This window comes from Varanus komodoensis, unplaced genomic scaffold, assembly GCF_004798865.1.
Source record: "Varanus komodoensis strain SLA01 unplaced genomic scaffold, ASM479886v1 scaffold1, whole genome shotgun sequence".
In the NCBI taxonomy this organism is placed as follows: Eukaryota; Metazoa; Chordata; class Lepidosauria; order Squamata; family Varanidae; genus Varanus; species Varanus komodoensis.
Genome location: NW_025335268.1, coordinates 114,393,234 through 114,412,537, shown reverse-complemented (window position 1 = coordinate 114,412,537; position 19,304 = coordinate 114,393,234). Strand labels below are relative to the sequence as shown.

Below are 19,304 nucleotides of genomic sequence, written 5' to 3'. Positions count from 1 at the left end.
AAGAAGCTCAACCTCACCCCACTTCCCTAATGTATATGCATGTAGGTATAACAGATTCTTGGATCATACCCAGTAAATAAGGGAAAGGAAACATTATTTGTTTCCAAATATACGTATGACCAATTTAGTATTCTTTTCTGATTTTAGATTTTTAATTCTGTTAATTTATTTACAGATTTTATTGTTGTTATTATGGTCCTTGTAGCAAATGTTGTATTGAGTTTGTACTATTTTATGTTGTTGGATTTTAATATGTTGTATGCCACCTAGAGAGCCTATGGCTAGGGGAGCAGCATACAAATTGCATAAATAGGTATAAATTGAATAAATAAATAACTCCAATTATGTGAAGTTAGATAATGATGATGCTTAGCTTTCAAAATTTAAAGGAATACCACAGCATTTCAAAATGGATTATGTTACGTTATTCGCAAAGTCGTGCCTGACCCATCACAGCCCCATGGACAACATTCCTCTAGACCTTTCTGCCCTCCACCATCCCCCGGAGTCCACTTAAGCTCACACCAACTGCTTCAGTGACTCCATCTAACCACCTCATCCTCTGCCGTCCCCTTCTTTTGCCATCAAGCATTCCCAGCATTAGGCTCTTCTCCAGTGAGTCTTTCCTTCTCATTAGGTGGCCAAAGTATTTGAGTTTCATCTTCAGTATCTGGCCTTCTAAAGAGCAGTCAGGGTTGATCTCCTCTAAGACTGACTGATATGATCTCCTTGCAGTCCAAGGGACTCGCAGAAGTCTCCTCCAGCACCACAATTCAGAGGCCTCAATTGTTCGGCACTCAGCCTTCCTTATGGTCCAGCTTTCACAGTCATACATTACAACTGGGAAAACCATAGCCTTGACTATACACACTTTTGTTGGCAGGGTGATTTCTCTGCTTTTTAGTATGCTGTCTAGATTTGCCACAGCTTTCCTCCCCAGGAGCAATCGTCTTTAAATTTCTTGGCTGCCATCCCCATCTGCGGTGATCTTGGAGCCCAGGAAAATAAAATCTGTCACTACCTCCATTTCTTCCCCATCTATTTGCCAGGAAGTGATAGAACCGGATGCCATGATCTAAGTTTCCTTAATGTTGAGTTTCAAGCCAAATTTTGCGCTCTCCTCTTTTACACACATCAAGAGGCTCTAGTTCCTCTTCGCTTTCTGCCATTAGAGTGGTATCATCTGCATATCTGAGGTTGTTGATATTTCTCCCGGCAATCTTAATTCCAACTTGTGGTTCATCTAGCCCAGCCTTTCGCGTGATGTGCTCTGCAGGTAAGTTAAATAGGCAGGGTGACAATATACGGCCTTGCCATACTCCTTTCCCAATTTTGAACCAGTCAGTAGTTCCATGTCCAGTTCTCACTGTTGCTTCTTGAACTGCATACTTTCTACCTTTGGGGCATATAGTTAGATATTTTCACATAACTAAAGGAGAAACAAATGAACCTTCATGTTAGCTCTATGTGGCACTGTTTATTTGCTTCCGTGCCTGGGATAGCAAGATACTACGGCCTGGATCCAAAGAGCTACCCATATAATTGGCAGTGTTAAAGGACAGCCCAATAGGACTGGAACCTGGAATCTCTGGGAGGCCATCTGTCCTGCTGCCCATGGGATGTTGCCCTGAATTTGTTGCATCTGATCCCACTGGATTACACATGCACAGACACACTTACAGACTTTAGAACATGTGCAAATTACTAAATGCAAATTTATGTGGTTATTTGTTCTTTCTGTTGTTGGTGGTCCTGTGGGCCTCAGGCTGAAATCATTTCACTACTATGCTTGCTTCATTTGCTTCCTTCCTTTCTTTCGGAGGACCATCTAGGCAGCAGTCTCATTTGGCCAGGCTATAGTTCTGGGAAGAGGTTTTGATTAGCAGAGTGGGAGACATCGAGTGACTAATAGGACTCACTGCCTACCTCACTCCACAGCTGGAGATTTGCCACTCTACAAAACCTGATTCCTGACTGTGAGGGTATCCTGCATGCTGTCCAGAGTTGTACAGGTTTGCTTTCAAATTCATATGTTAACTGACAGAGTTTTCTTTTTTGCTTTTCACCTAGTGCCACTTGAACCCATTGATGTCTGGTATTCAAAGGAAGATGTGTCTTCACATATGCAGAACATCACCCTTTTCTGGAAGGTAAGAATTGATTTGAAGATCTTAGGGTATGGCTTTCTGAACCAAAATGCTAAGAGAAACAACCACTTTCTTATTCCTATCAAAAAGGAGAGAGAGGAACAAGAAACCACCTTAATCGGCAGAGATAGGAATAAACTTTTAATCCTAATTTTGGAGAATTCATGTTCTAGCCATAGGTACTGCTTTCATACAGAGATGAAAAGGGGCTTTATGGGAACTGAAAGGGAAAGTGTTTTAATGCCATTCCAGAAGGTTACAGTAGACACTCCTGGGAAAAATTTAGTGGGCTCATTATATCGGTCCTATCATATATATAGTTGTATGCTCTGTGAAATTTTCATCCATATTTGGACACAGCAGGCAGGGAGTGATTCTTGGTATAGATTTGTTCACACAGACAGATACTGACACACAACTACTGGGAAAAAGCCCAAGGGCATGTTTCAGTTTGACTTGTTCATCGTTATACATTTTGGTATTCTCAGTTCCCACCCAGTTTCTGGCTGAGATCTATGACTCCTTATAAGGCATCTGATAATGTGCTAAAGTAGTGTTTCCCAGGTGGTTCCCTGTCACCTCAGGTAAGGCTCTGCTCCTTGCTGATGATCATCAGCTCCAGTAGCTGATGATTCTTAGCAGTGTTGCTTGGTTGTTTGCTTTAGTGGTGGTTCCCACTTTTGGGGGTTGGAAAGTCAGAATAGTTGCCAATTCTCAACTGCAAGGAGGCAGAGGGCAGGGGCAGAGTGCATTGCAGGAGCCAGCTAGTTGGGGGAAGGAGACGCCTGATGGGCAAAGACCACCATGGCTGGCTGCAGAAGTGACCCATACAGACGGTAGAGGATAATTCAAGTTTTGGCATTAGGGACCTATATTTGTAAATTTTGCAGCACTGCATAGTGCAGAGCATTCATTCAGTGACAAAAAGATCCACCACAATAGAAGGATTAAGTGATCCTGTCAGAATTTGCCTAGTGACCAATGAGGACTTGCTACTTAATGTGAAGGAAGATGGGGAAAAGAGTACAAAAAAGGCATCCAGTCAAGTCTGTTGCACAGCACTATCACCTGACTAAGGGTGTTTGGGGGTGAAGGGTCGGGGGAGGGAAGAGATATCCCCCATGACCGTGGAAAGACCAAGCCATACTGGATAGGATACTTGGATATACAGTGGCACCTGCTTGAAAAACAGTGAAGGTACTCATTAGAGGAGGAAAAGGGTCATGGCGGGAAGCCAGGAAGGGGAGGAGGCTAGAGCCAATGGCCTACATTGCATCCAAGTAACACCCCAGTCTCCTTTCCTTCCCTTTCCTGGTGCTTCAGCCAGAGGAATGCAAGGTGTAGGTGACAAGGATGCTACCACCACATCTTGCTCTGGGCACTGGATGCTCGTAAGCTTCTGTGTTGAGAGGTGTATGAGCATTGAGCATGGAAGGCATTGGACTGCAGTATTATTGGTAGCATTATGTCCCATTTTGCATTAATACTGACTTTTCACATAGCTCGAAGTCATACAGATGATTCCTTCTCTATCCCATGTTACAACCATTCTGTAAGGTAGGATAGGTGAAGGAGAAGAGAGAGCTTCATGACAGAGGTTTTGAACCTGCAGTTTTCCAGTCTTAAACCAACAGGAAACTGAATGCTGTTTTTAAGCTGCTGATCAAATATAGGGGATGGGGCAGTGAAACAACATGCAAAGAAAAATATACCTATTGTTTCTTTATAGGCAATGAGTACATCAGAAAGAAGGAAAAGCTATAATTACAGTGTGATATTCCATGCCCTGAATCAGAAGCATCACAGACTAGTAGAAACAGATTTTACAACATATACAATTTTCTCACGAGTCACTCTTAAGACTGATTACAACATAACAGTTCATTCTTGTAATTCACGAGGAATATCCCCACCTATCTCCATCACCACTAAACTAGAAATTACAGGTAAGGTGCTTCTAGTGGGCATGTATTATAATGTGTTACTTTTACAGGTGGCAGAACTTGAATCACCTTATTTAGTTAATCATTCAGCTACAGGACTCAGCTGTAACAGTTCAACACTCTCCTAGCCAGGGTGATGGGGAAGGGGTCTCCCAGGCCACCTACTCTGACTCTCAACTCCAGCCATCTCCACTTATGCCATGCCTACAGTGTGCATGTCCACCCTCACCGATGGAGTTTCAACCACCTCCTGTGGAAACCCATTCCATACCATAGGGCTTCTAACTGTCAGGAAGTACTTCCTGGCATCCCAATTGAACCTTGTTTCCCTGAATCCCTGCTCAATTGGAACACATCTTGCCCTCCTCTGCAGGGGAAAACAGGTCTCTACCCACCTCCTTTCTGTAAATGCATTTGGTCTTGGCTAATACTGAGATTTTAGATTACCAGGGACTCTTCCATTGTTTCCTGCTGAAGAGACTAGGGAAGTATCTAAGCTGACATTTTTGTTGTTGTAACTTAGCAGTACCTTCAGATGAAGTTTGAGTATAGTGCTTGTTTTAGGTGCTGAATAAAATAATAAATGTATTGGCTGAGATCCAGGTTTCCCAGGAACAGAACTCTGCTCACATGTCATTCCTCCTGGAGGAAAGGGGAGGAAAGCTAGCTTCCCTAACACCTCTTCCTTTCTGTAGTGCTCTGAAACAGCATGGGAAATAGCATGTGAGTGGAGTTGCAGGGGGAAGGGGCAGTAAGTGGAAATGGCTCTCAGTGGATCTCAGTCCCTCCAATGGATCTCAGTCCCTACAGCAAACAATTCATGCATTTATTATTGCTGTCTTAACTATAATTCCTTTGGCATCAGTGACTTGCATTCCCCAATTATTAAACCCATCTTCAGTTGCTAACCATTCTGCCAGCTATGCTTGAATTTCCTCTTGAGTGATCTCTCGTTTTCTTAAGCTGACTGGGCTTGTTTTCCTTGTTTCAGCTAAGGGGTTAATGTATTTTTCCCTTCGCTTTTTCACCCTTCAAAGATCTGCCACCTCCTAGCCAGCTCTCTGCTGTATCAATGGGAAACAGCAGCATCACTGTGGCATGGAAAGCACCTCTTGCATCTTCCTCTTTTATCAATGGGTATGTAGTGGAATGGGAAGAATTCCATCAAAGGAACCACTCGAAAAGCCACCCAACCTGGACCAAAGTTCCTGCATTCAACTTTACAGTGATACTAGGTAAATGCACAGTGCAAGATAAAGGAAAGGCATCACCAGCTGTTTATTAGGGGAAGGACTGACCCTGTGCCCCTGGTCAAGGTTGAATATTATGGCTGTTTTGTTCACACATTGAATCCCACTTCTACTCTGTGCCATAGCTCATCCTGTCTTCTAATTTTTCCAAAGGCCTCACAATGATCTATTTTAGGCACAGCTGGCCACAATAATTGAAAGCAAATTTCTGTGGTCAGAAAATAAATGTGTCTCTGATCTGTTCTAGTGAGCTGAGTCCATTTGATAGACGGGCTTCGGCGAATGGCGCGGCATAGAAGCCTTCCAAATAAATAAATACCCAACACCTTATCACATTCAAATCCATTACTGATTCACAAAGCAATTTTAATGAAAGCCTTTTGCCAATAGTAAAATTTCCAAACTTAAACTATGGACTGAATCACAGAACCCAATATAATATAAGAGGCCATCCTAAGCAGCTGTTTCATGGCAGGGCCATTGCTTGCATGGGCTCTAGCACCTCTTCTGCATGCACTGATAGCACAACTCACCAGCTTTTGACACAGCTCATTACTGAAGTTTTGTTTTTCTAGAAAATGATGTCACACTTGCTACATATGCTGAAACATTCATAGAAGTCAGACTTCTGACAGCTGTCTCATTATCATGTGACTCAGTCCTTCAGCAGTGTAGATCTGAATACTTGCATATCAGAAAAGAACTCCCAGGAGCAAAGCTGAAAGCTCCATATATTGACTTAACATAACTAGAATGAAAAATCTCTGAACCTGTGTCTCAGGAGTTCAGTATGAAATTTAACAGCACAAAATTCTTCCTGCTTAGTGATGTTTTTAAAGCATTTCCCTACTAGTCCTCATGAGCATGGAAAAAGGCTTGAAATGCAGAACTGTCAAATCATGATTTTATATTTATAGTCAATCTATAGGATGGATCCAGATAAAGATGAACATATCAGGACTGTAATGAAAGCTTGTAGAAGTACACTGGCTCAGTGCTAATGCGAGCCTGACACACCAGATTGGGGAAGACTGTATTAAATAGCTGTCAGACAATTATGTATCAAAGGTAATCTTTTCCTTTCCAGACAACCTTAAGCCTAATGTTTGCTATTACATCAGCATATTTGCAATTTATCAGAACAGAGCAGGGAGAGCAGTTTCCACTACAGAAAATGTGTCAGCAAAAGGTAAGAGCCATAGAAACTCAGATTGAGAACCAACCTAATAAGCTGGTTCAGTTTTCTCAAAAAAAGTGTTGTGTTTTGCAGCCCCATTAACAGGACCTCACATTAATGCAACAGTAAAAGGAGAGAGCATTTTAGTCTCTTGGGAAGAAATTTCTGATAATCAACAAATGGGCTGCATTGTTAACTACAAGATTTATTTACAGAACCGGTTCTTCACCGTGCCTCCTAAAATCTATGGTAGGTACTTGCTAAAAGAATTAATGCACTAATCCCTGTGCTCCATGGCATGCAGAAAAATAGAGGGCACTTCTTTTAGAAAGAGGGCAGAGTGTAGTTCATAGAAATGCACCTCCCAAACCTTCGGGTGGATACAACAGTCTGGCATTGTTGGTCCACAAGTTGGTGAGATCTTTGTCAACCGCCAGAACATGGACTTGGCTGCCTGAACTAATTTCACAGAGTTCTTCTTCCAAGCCTCTTTTTTCTTTCGTATCAATAGCTGTTTGTAGGATTTTTTCTGTTCAAGGAGATCTTGAGCCATCTTCACATCAGAGCTGACTTTGATAAGTGTTCTGTAAGGCTTTCTTTGCTTGAACACATTCCCTATCAAACCAGAGCTTTGAGGCTGGTCTTGACCTACAAAGTACTGGGGGAGCATATTGCCATATCAAATGGACTCCAAGAATGGACATGGAATCACAGGATTTACTTGCATCAGGCAGCATGTAAAACATCAGAGCATTCCTAATGTCCAATACCCTAACAGCCAGCCTGGTGGAATTATATCAGGAGTTAGCCCAAGTATTGAAACAATCTTCCATGGCCCGCCCCAGGGACTGTATCGATGGAGTGTGGTTGGAATCCATTAAGTCGCAAGGCCCCCTGGACTCATGTTTCTTGTAGGACTACAATGTCCTTAGAAGAAAGATAGTCTTTGGATTCAGGGTCCTGAAGTATTTCGGCCCAGCCATTTATATTCCATGTAATAAGGTCAATTTTGTTCACGTGCCGGTAATCTGATTGTCACTGGGTCTCAGAGGTGTTACCTTCCAGCGCCTGGGGACCCCTTTTTTCCTTACTCAGCTCAGTTATTAGCTGTAGGGGCAGTCCAGCTGAGGGAGCAGGGGAGTCCAATTCTCTCCCAATGGGGGGGGGTCAACGGGGGGATATATTGGGCCTGATTTTATGTAGTGTCCAGGCATCACTTGAGGACTAGAGGCACTAAGTCAGAATAGCCAAGGGGCATGGCAGTCTGTTTCTGTAACATCATCTAGCTCAGTGCTAGGTTGAGTGCTGATTGATTTTGGTAGACCTTCTATGAGTTCCTCAGTAATTTTCTGAGGTCTCTGTATGAGATCCACTGCATGGGTCTCATACAGTGGCCTTATTGGAGTCAACTCCCTTGTCCCCATTGGTGCCTTCATCTCTGGTTCCACTTCCATTGTGGCAGCCATGGGGTTTTCCTTAATCAATAGGAAATGGAGTGGCCTATCATCCAGTCCAGCATTATCGGTTAGCTTCATGGCACAATCTGTGATGTTAGCAGAGGTATCCAAATTTAGATCCAGAGAGCTCATAAGGGCTAGGCTTGACTGAAGGGAAGAGTCAGGATCTGAGATGTCGCTGTCTCTCTCCAAGACCAGGTCTTCTTTGTGTAGTCTAGTTCTCATTGGCATTAATAGCTCATCTAGTTTGTTCCTTAGTTTTGCAATCCATCCTGCTTGGTTGGTTGGGCACCAGCCAGCTCACAGTGGCTGTTCATTGGCGGTTTATCTTTCATGTCAAGGCTAGCCTCCTCCACAGCTGTTTGAGTTATCACTGATGAAGTGGAAGGGACTCTAACTCCCATCTCTTTGAAGACTCTTTGAGGGATTATATCATACCTTCTCAGATTGAAAAAGTTATGGGGGCACGGTAGCTGACTGAAAGTCTAGGAATAATCTTTCGTGGTCCGTTTGTGATGGTAGAAAGTGGAAGTGTTTTAAATCCAGTGGGCGTATAACATGATTCAGTTACTCTGTCAGAGAGGTAAGGATTCTTTCCTTATTTGTCCAGTGTTGATCATCTTTCTTTGGGAAAGATATTAGGACCTGATTTGTTTGGAATACTCTCTGTACTCTCCCTTCAGTCTTATGTTGTGTAAATTGTGTTCGCTCACAGTTAAAGTGGGGGACATGGAGTGGTGGCATCTTCCTCCTTCTCACCTCTTTGTTCTGACTTGGGTACTGGGTGGGCATGCGTTTGGATTAAGGCTCCTAATTGCCTTTCAATTTTGTTTAAACACTCTAGAATCAAAATTAGAGTTTCTGCAGATGTAAAGCAGATTTCGCTAACTGCTGAGAGAGGCAATTTGTCTGTGAGGGGAGAGTGTACTCTGTCGTCGAACTGTTTACTTTTTGTCCTAAAGGTTTCTGCTTCCCTGCATTCTCTTTTTTAATTTTAATTTAAATGAGCTACTTTCTATCACTTGACAGGCTGAACTAGTGATGGGGACTGTGGCAAATCTGTCTCTTAGTGCTGCTCCCAATACTCACAGCATACGTAGCCCCATTGGAGGGGAGAAAGCTTTCGATTCTAAGCTGTTTTTTCTTCCTCTCCTTTTCCAGCTTTTCTTCTCTGGGACTTGTAGTGGTCTGTTTCTTTCTTATTCTCCCCCCTTTGGCTGTCGATATATCCTTGCTTTTACTAGTTGCAGCTTCAGTTTTTCAAAATAAGTGGGAGCTGTGTCTGAGCAATGCTACTTCATCACCATCTTCCCTTTTCCCTCCAGCTTTGTTGATTTGGGTTTTTTATTGTAATTTTGATGTTTTATTCTCACTGTAAATTTACTTTGCAAATAATTTCAACTGAAAAGCAGGCTATATATGTTACAGAAACAAGTACACTTAAACTGACATGCTCAGCCAGAGAAGATAATCAGATCCACAAGTACTTGTTGAGGTTGTACTCTATTGCTGAAACTATTTAGGTCATGGATTTGGTTGTGCAGGACTGAAAAATGGTACCTGTCTGCTTGTATTTCCTCCATCTAATAAGCAATTGTCATTCCTTCCCTTCTTTTCCTTAGATCTCTCTGCAAGAGACCCACAGCCATTTCCAGTAGAAAGTATACAGCCTGGTACTGCATATGCTATATGGATGACAGCTTCCACTATGGCTGGAGAGAGCCCTAAAGGGAATGAAGAAGTAGTTTACATAAAGAGTAATTATTTACATTACTTCTAAACAATGTGTGTGGAGAATAAAGAAAACTGCCTTAAGACACAACCTGATACATGTTTAGACAGGAGAGGATCCTTCAACTCCTGGTTATCATTGGACAGGGCATCCCAAATCTCATTGAACACATCTACTCCTTGCTTGGGCATATTCAGGATAAGCCATAGGAGGATGGAGTCTGGGGATGGTACCTCCAGTATATGCAGAAGGCAAAATACTTAATGAACCTGAACAGTCTCCTAAAGTAGTAAATGGTTTTTAACCATAGGTTTGAAGAAATTTCTAAACTCCTGCATTAAGAAAATTGCCATATTTATTAAAGACATGTCTTAACTATAAGACTTATTGCACTTTCAGACATACACAACTGGCATCCTGTTCTTGTCATTGTCATTATTGTGGGTCTTTCAGCCTGTGTCTGCTGTGTACCATCTGCTAGGCAAAAGTAAGTAAATATTTTAATCTTTTAAGATGATGGATTCTAGTGCATAATGGCAAGCAAATACCAAATTATGATGGTGCATGTTGGAATGTGCATATTGGAATGATTTATTGATTGTTTATTGATCTGTTTTAAAATGTTGCATTATGTTTGTATTGAGTGTAAACCATTTAGAGAGCCAATATTAATTTTAAGCATTTAAAATGATTGTAGGTGACCATTCAAGTAAAATTGCAAATTTTCTATTGGCTTCCCATTGAACTTTAAATAGAAAATGCTAGAGAAGAAAGTTGTGAATTTTGCAAGTCATCAACTGTCCAAGTTTGGTATTCTAATATATTCATAAGTATCTAAAAGGCTAAGCCAGTCAGTGTCTGTATCTTTGAGGAGCACATTGGAGATCAATCACATGCTACAACAAACTTCACTATGTTGTCACGCAATAGCCAATGGTGTTTTCTTGGAAGCTTATGTAAGAGAATTAAAGAGACATGTGCACAGTGCAATGTGTTCTTCCATTCCCTACTACATCGTTCTCCAAGAGTGCTAGGAGTCAAAGGAAGTCCTATCAGAGATTCAAAGGATTACAGATGTTTCTTTGAACAGAAGAAATAGCAGTTTGATGCTTTAAATGCAAAGAACCATGTTCTCTAGGCACAAGAGAATGGAGGTAGATCAGAATAAAAGCTAGCAGCCACAATATGGTGGTGGAGGAAGCAGCAATGGTAGCAGTAACCATGTACAGTCATTGATCTGTGCATGATTTTCACAAAACCATCATGGAAGCTGTGTGTCAGTAATTCACACAACCTTTCATCTGTTTGATAAATTTCAGAAAACACATATTTCCCCCTTATAAAATGCAGCATGACTAGTTTGCATGGCCATGAAACCAACATTACTGCTTCTGAATGTGTTCAACTTATGGAAAAGTAAGAATGCATGCAGTAGCTCACAGGTGTTGGTATCTTCCTGTTTTCCATACAGAGATGCAGCAATTGTCTGAGATATGATCATCAAGGGGGGACAGAACTGATGCAGAAACAATGAGAGAGGAGACAGCATGAAAGGTTGATTTGTTCAGCCTCTGCTTCTAAAGAAGATTCAAAACATATCGGACTAAATAGGTTTTAAGTCTTCAGCACCTTTGAAGTTTCCTCTCTCATTGTTTTTCCAAGCCAGAAAATCAAAGTAGTAGCAGAGGTGGTGGTGATAATCATAATATATATTTTTTAAACGTTCTGTTCTCTTAGGTAGCTTGACACATTTGGCCCTGTGGAGTCCACAGCAGTGTAGGAAAAATAGGCTTTATGAAGTTTCTGGCTAAATATATTGGCAATGGGTAGTGTTGTCATGGTGCCAGTGTGAACCAGTGCTAGTGCACCTTTATTAGCATTTACTATGTAAAGGGGAAAATCACTGCTTTTTCACTTTTAGCAAGTGTGAATAATGTTATGTGTAACACTGGTGCAATATGATTAATGCTAGTAATGGGACAACAAACTGGAAGCATGTTTCCCTGTGTAGCTATTCATCCTTCAGAAATGGACTCATAATCCAACTTCCAAGAATGTTAAACTTGGATGTTTAAAAAATATATTCTTCTGTACAATTTGTTTTGCTAGGATTTTCTCACTCCCCTTTCTTCTCCTGTTTGGGAGGTATGGTAAAGCTGTTCCAGATCCAGCCAATTCGTCATGGGCTAAAGAATTCACATCTGTAAAGGTAAGCCTACCTCCTTGGTATCTCTAAGAAGAATCTCTTTGCTGACATATTAATCTCCCTAATGAATCAACACCTGCCTTGTGTCCACAGAGGTATATTTGCAGAAGATAAGGAATGTGCATATTTAGAACTCCAGTTTGCTTTTAACTGCTTTTAACAGGAAGACATTGACCATCATTTTTTAATTTTTTTCCTTATTTTCATAAAAACAAGATACAAGACAGGCAGGCAGGCAGTATTACACAAATATAGCATACAATTTTGACATCTAAAGAATTCACAAAAAAGCAAAAAAAAAAAAATCTCTTTTGCCCAACATAGAAACAGAGCGAGTCAGAAGGGGTCTCTCGGGCCATCTAGTCTGCTCCAGCCGGCTCTGCTCACGACACGCCCACCATGTGCATGTTCAGCCTATCCTTGAACACCCTCACCGATGGGGCCTCAACCACCTCCCATGGAGGTCCTCGAGGTCCTGTCAGGAAGTACTTCCTGGCATCCAAATTGAACCTTGGTTCCCTGAGCTTCACTCCGTTGGAGTGTGTCCTGCCCTCCTCTGCAGGGGAGAACAGGTCTCTACCCAACACTGAGTCAATCAGTTCTTAAGATTAGTAAACAAATTGTTCTAGTTTATATTCTTTAAACTAACTGTCCAGTCTTTTCAAATAGCGTCATGGCTTCAGTATTAAGATGAAGCTCACTAATAATATTTTTACAAGTTCTGTAATAGATATACATTTAGAAATATGACTGAGAATTGTGTTATTGTTGTTGATTGAAAAACAAGGCATAAATGAAGTTAAGAAAGAATTGATTTTAAATTTGATAATGGCAGCCAGGTTAGTGATAGTTAAATATTGGAAACAGAATTAGGTTGTGCAAAGGCATGAATGGTATAATGAAATATGGAATGTGGTAATTAATGATAAACTGACAACAGAAATAATAAAATTAAAAGGGTTAATAAAAGCAAATAAATATAATGAAATTTGGGAAGATTTTGTAAAAGCAGTATTGATAGAAGGTAAAGGTTGTAAACCTAATCTAGTATATGAATTTTTAGAGGGGATATGGATATAATTGGTCTCCTGGGTTGCGGGCACAGTGTTATTTACTTTTTTATTCATTAATTAGTTGGGCTTTTGTGGTTTTTATTATTGATATTGTGATGTTTGTATTTATGTTTTTTTTCTGTATTTTTTAAAAAATTAAAATGTGGAGGGAAGAAAAAATAGAAACTTTTCATTTCTTTTATTGTCATTTTCTTTTATTGACATTCACTGGTCTAGTGCTCTCACCTTTTCCTGTAACAGGGCTACTAGTGTGCAGCTGTCTGCAGTTGTTGCAGGCCACCACTGTGTTCCATTATAATTGTTATCCATTTTCTGTATGTCTTTTGGGATACTTTACCACTGAAAAATCATCTTACATTATTTTTCTCTTACTGCTTGACTGGCTGAAAATTTTATATTCTTTGTCTATAAGACATCCTATTGGCAAGATGCTATTGGCAGGATCGTCTTCACATTTTTGCAACCAACTTATACATGTTTTAACTTGTTTAGTTTCAGTAACATATTGAAACAATTGTTTATAGATTTGTCCTAATAGGTGGCATTTTTGATGTTTAATCATCAAAATCATCATTTTAAAATCCATCAGACCTTTCACTGTACCTTTTTCTGTTTGGATTTCCTGAAACCAGTTGGTAATAAAGAATTTTCCTTCTTTTTAGTTCTTGTCAAAGCTTGATTCATCCTTGTTGAGCAACCATATTTTCCTACATATTTTCATAATATTATTATTTAGTACAACTTACTTTCATATGAATCTTAGAACCTGCTGAATGTTAGAACAATCACCCTGTAATGGCACAAGAGCATTTAGAAATATCAACTGTTGCGGAATGGTCATAAAATACACACTGCTATAGAAAATCATTTCTTTTTTAGGGAAATGTAGACACTTACTCATGAGCTATTGTTATACTGATGTTATACTGATTTTTCTTCCTCATCTCTTAATGCAGGATGAGCCAAGCTTATATTCCTCACAATTCTTTACGAACCAAAGCAGCTTTGAAGAGCCCCAAACTTTACAAATAGAGGAAGTTTTCATAAAAAGACAATATCCAGCTTTTGGGGATGCCCCCATCTTGAAAACCACAGAGCAAGGAGAAATGAACACCTGCCTAACAACTTGCAGTTTGCTGGCAGGAAATCCCACTGTAAAATGCTTGGATTATGAGCCTCTGATCACCAGCACACCAGCTGACACAGACAAGCAGCAGTTCCTGCCTTTGTACAGAAAAATTGCAGCTGAAGAATCGCATCAGGGACAAGCATGTTCTGAATACCTAGCTAATCCACAAGTGGATGCAGCAATAGATTACTTGCCAACCATTATACCTACTCTTATGGATAGTGATGAAAATAGCACTGAATCTGAACTCAGTTCATTGTCTGTTTTTCCAAGAACTTCTTTTCTACCACAAACATTTTCTTTTGGTGGAAAACTTACTCTAGATGCTGTAAGAATGGACTGTAATTCTTTCACAGACTAAGGCTGCAATCCTACACCAACATTTCCAGGTTGCACTGATGGAAGCATATACAATTATGCTGAAAGCTATTAAACCCTCTTGATGAAACTCCTAATATGAGGATGGCAAAAAGGTTAAACTTCAGGTCCATAGACAAAAACAAGTTGAAACACAGAGGAGAAGAATGATGGAAATACTTGTGTACATTGGAACATCCTGGATTTCTCCCCCAGCACCTACACAAGTCCACAGGTCTCCAGTGCATTGCAAACATCGCTTGTTCACAGTCCAGTGAATGCAATCTGTTTCCTTGGATCAAAGAGATTGGCAAATTCCGGAAACAAGGATGAGTGTAAGACTCATCCTCTTACAGACACACTTCATTGACTCTGTGAACTTGTCTTAAGGGTTTAATGAGACCGTAGTCCTCCTTCATTCACAATGTTTTAAATTTTAAACAGTCTGTTTCCACACACAACCTTTCCATGTTTTCTCATCAATTTTTTTATCTTACCTTGGAAAATCTGTTAAAGAAAAAAGCCTTCTGATTGATAGAGTTCTGTCAGGAAGTACCCTGAACTAGAACTGCAGATGACACATTTAAATCAACCTCATTAATGACACATTTTACAACCGTCTTTATTGCTTGGTTTGGATGAAGGCAAAGTGAGGCCCCACTTTGTAATTTTATTTTTATTGAGTGTTTTAAAACAAAGCCTAAACAGCAAAAAGAGGGTGAGGATTTAAAGAGGATTTAAAAAGTCAAATAAAATGTTATAATTTTCATAAAAATTGTATGAAAATTTAAATTTAACATAAAATTTAATATAAAATAGATCCTTGATAGCACTATATACATATATATTCCCTATCCCTGTATATTTTCTATGTAGCAAGGTATTGGTATAGGTGATCATGCATAAACTACAACAAAGGCAACTGAAATACCAATATATGTGTCATTCATAAATTACCTAAAGATCTCCCATCAAAAATTAAAAAACCATTATGTCCTCCATCATTTCTGTTAGTGCAGGTGTCAGATTATCTTTCTGATGTTGCAGTATTCATTTTCGAGTTGTCAAAAGAAAATCATTTGCACAGAAAATCCACTGCATTTATCTTGCATTAAATTCCAAGAGACAGGTAAATTATTAAAGACATGTGTATCACTGAATCTTAAAGTACTTTCTGTCACAAAATGTAGCTGTATTATTACTGCCTCCCAAAAGGTGGCAGCCACTGGGCAGCCCCAAATATATGAATAATAGAAACATTAGCTTCATTGCAACTCTAAAAATTTAAATATTCATGGAACATGGTCGGAGAGGTAACACTGGGTCCATACACATTGACGAGAGCCAGTGCTTTCTTCTTATATTTTCCAACCAGAATCAAAAACTGACCATCAGGTTTAACAATAGGTGGTTGTACTGAAAATAAAAGCTATTTATGGATTACAGACACTATCCCCTTAAACCTGGCTGACATAGATGTTATACTGTCCCACCAAGTCTCTAGTCAGCTGACGTATGCCTGCCACCAACAAGTGTGCTTCCTATAAGAAAGCCCCATCAGTGCCATATTCCTTAAGTTAGGTAAGGACTTTCTTTGCTTTATTTGGATTCTGCAGCCCTTTGACGTTCCAGTAAGTCATTTTAAACATGGAGTAATAGTGTAAAAATATTATTTACCCTTGCACACATACCAATCTTTTCCTTTCTACAAAAGTTATCCAATTCAGAATAATTCCAAGTCCTGGATATAGTACATTTCATACCACCTCCACAGTACCCTGTACCACTACAGTAAAAAAATATTCCCACAACTGAAAAAAATTAAACCCATCCAAAGAGAAAAATAATTTCTAAAACAGTAAAGAAAATTAATTATTTTGGGATCACAGCCTACTTCTAGTCAATTATCAGCTACATCACTGAACGGTATGACCAACAATACAATGAATTAATATTGACTAAAGAAACAGGAAAAGAGAGGGGAGGAAACAAGTCCAAACATACAAATGGAGCAAAGAAGAGAGTGGCTAAATGCCCTGAACTTATATACTCAAATTATGTAAATTATGGCCAAATGATCAGAACTTTCTGATTAATCTCTGTGGAGAGTGAAATTAAACTGAAGCTGCAACAGAAGCTGGCTGATCAGACAAGATAGGTTTGTGAGCAGGACAGGTGACCCAAACTCCCATTAGGAAAGATTCTGCAGCTTCAGGAAATCTGAACTTTAATTTCTCTTAGAATTCAATATTCTGATCTGATTTTTTTTTTAAACTAAATATTTCAAGCCATTCTTCTACCCTTGCCAAATTTATGCCTTTGTTCAGATACTTAATTGTAAAATCTGGATAAAGTATGTTTTTATAATCATCTGGAGCAAAGTGGAGTTCTCCCATCTGCCTGGTTGCAGAGAGGAGGTATTCTTTAGTTGAGACATTCAGAAACTTAAAAACAACAGGTCTCATCCTCACTCCTTGTGAAGGATGAGGAATATGATAAGCTGATTCAAAGACAAGATGAAAACCTTGTAATTTCAAAACTTGATGCAGAACCTAATCTATATGATCTGTTACCTTTTCTCTAGAAACTGCTTTTGCGGACCCAACACTTTCAAATTAGATCTCCATGAGGAGGTTTCCAAAGTGAAATAGGAATGGAGATTGTATTCTTCCTCCTCTGTCCCTCCCTTAGAGATCTTAGCAGGTGGCCGACTAGATAGGGTTGGTAGGAGTCCAACATCTTTCTTAGGTTGAGAAGCAGCTCTGATCAAGCACTCCTGAAACTCTCTTAATATGCCAGACTATACAAATCCTCACAGGTTTCAAGCAGTTGTGAAAGTAAAGAAATACTTAGCACTACTAGCAGTCTAGTGAAATCTAAACAAAAACAAAAATGGCAAGGGGGTAATAAAGTGGTCTTAATAGTGTTAAAAATTGAAAATTAGAAAGTAGGGCATAGTAGGCTATTTATGTTGCCATCTTCGCTGGAAGTCCTTCATAGGGCTATTGAGAGGTTTGGGTATGAAGGTAGGATATTAATGTGATAAAAGGCATGGATTTCCTGAGAAACCTTGTTCTTTTAATCCAGGTAGTAAGATCTAGTTTTCTAGCTGCACATGGAAAATAAGAGGAAAATATTCACTCACCATTTTCCTGCAGTATTTTAGGATTTCACTTCCCCATCACATAACAGCCAAAAGCAGTTCTAAAAAATATGATTGATTGAAGGACACTGTTTTTGGTGTATTTTTTATATGAATAGTAAGAAATAATCAATATTGCCTGAAATAACGGCCAACCTATGTGGACCTGAAATTAGTTGCATCAATTAAAAGGAAGAAAAAGTCTAGAATTCTGGTATGTTGTATTTTGCAATTCTGTGCTTGCATATTCAAGGAATGCTGCATATGTTTTCAGCTTAGAACAGGAGCACACATATACACAGAAAGGGAATTCTTAAAGGACAAAAAGGCTATTTATCTTGAGTGCAGTCTATCTCCATTTAGCATTCTTTAAAGTTTTATGTTTAAAGGAACTCCAATGGCAATGACTGCAGATGTGATGCACTGCAGCTTCTAAGTAGTTATACTGAAAAGCTACTTGCCGGAAATCTCAGTAGAGTGATAGTCAATGCATCTCTGCATTCTCCTACAATGGTGCTGGAAACCTGAAACTTAATCCCTGATGCTCCATCTGCAGCTGTTCCTTCATAAGATGGGTCTGGCCATGATGATACATTCCATGTTATATTTCATCCAGACTAATCACTGCACACTATAAGGAATTGTCTTTGAGGAGTGTTCAGAAACTTTAGATGGCTCAGGATGCCACAGTCAGTTTGATAATCAAGGGTAATTTTAAATTGTGATGATACCAAATTTCCTAAAAAGTCATCTTTTTTGGTTGAAACCGTTATACGTATTACCCTCATATAACGGGTATTACCTCCTTATACCCTATAAGCAAGCTTGGATCACTGTCTTCCAAATTCATTATTAACTTGGAAATACCCTGTGAGCTTCAGTGCCTCTGCATTCTGCCTCTAAAGTCTGGCATCTTTGTATATGTAGAAAGTTGGTTTAAATCCTTTTCTTTCCAGAGGAAATACGTCCCTCAGTTCCAACATAATCTCTCTGGCATGTACTGATTGATGACAGTAAATATTTCATAGTAACTGGCCAGGAAGGGATACGTACCACAGTGATGCATCACACAATTGCAAACTATGTCCTGCAAGATACAGTTTGATATTGTCCATTAGCAAAATAATAATAATAATAATATACATAGAATAAGAATTTAAAGAACTCTTGTCTGAGGTCACCAGAATTCTTTGCTCTCTGAAAAGTAAACAATTAATTTGGAGATAAATTCACCCATCAATAGGGAGCATTTGAGTGTCAAGACAGTATGCTTGGTTACCTGTAACCGTCCTCCTTTTTCAAAAAGGGTAGTAGAAGGGACATGGGGAATTATAGACCTGTTAGCCTTACGTCCATTGTAGGAAAAACAATGGAAAGGCTCATAACAGAAAGATCTAGTGATGCTACATAGGGAAGGGAGGCTGACAGCCACACAACACGGCTTCCGCAAAAACAGGTCCTGCCAGACGAACCTTGTGGAATTCTATGACAAGGTTTCAAGATGGCTAGATGGAGGGGATGCAGTGGATGTGGTATACCTGGATTTCAGCAAGGCCTTTGACAAAGTGCCCCATGATATCCTGGTGGAGAAACTGAGGAGTTCTGGGATACACCAAAGCACTGTCCGGTGGATTAGGGCATGGTTGACTGACCGAAAGCAGAAGGTAACCATTAGTGGGGAATCATCAGGA

At 39.7% G+C, this 19,304-nt stretch overlaps 1 protein-coding gene across 1 annotated transcript in view; it reads left to right on the top strand.

The window, feature by feature from the left end:
• Positions 1-15,406, top strand: part of LOC123028737 (interleukin-12 receptor subunit beta-2-like) — a 29,667-nt gene extending 14,261 nt beyond the window's left edge. The window contains exons 6-14 of the mRNA XM_044440954.1: positions 2,071-2,150; positions 3,877-4,093; positions 5,128-5,325; positions 6,428-6,529; positions 6,611-6,766; positions 9,597-9,731; positions 10,106-10,193; positions 11,816-11,915; positions 13,942-15,406. Coding sequence (XP_044296889.1) covers positions 2,071-2,150; positions 3,877-4,093; positions 5,128-5,325; positions 6,428-6,529; positions 6,611-6,766; positions 9,597-9,731; positions 10,106-10,193; positions 11,816-11,915; positions 13,942-14,475 — 1,610 coding nt within the window. The 3' untranslated portion in view covers positions 14,476-15,406. The remainder of the gene's footprint in view (positions 1-2,070; positions 2,151-3,876; positions 4,094-5,127; positions 5,326-6,427; positions 6,530-6,610; positions 6,767-9,596; positions 9,732-10,105; positions 10,194-11,815; positions 11,916-13,941) is intronic.
• The last annotated feature ends 3,898 nt before the right edge of the window (positions 15,407-19,304 follow it).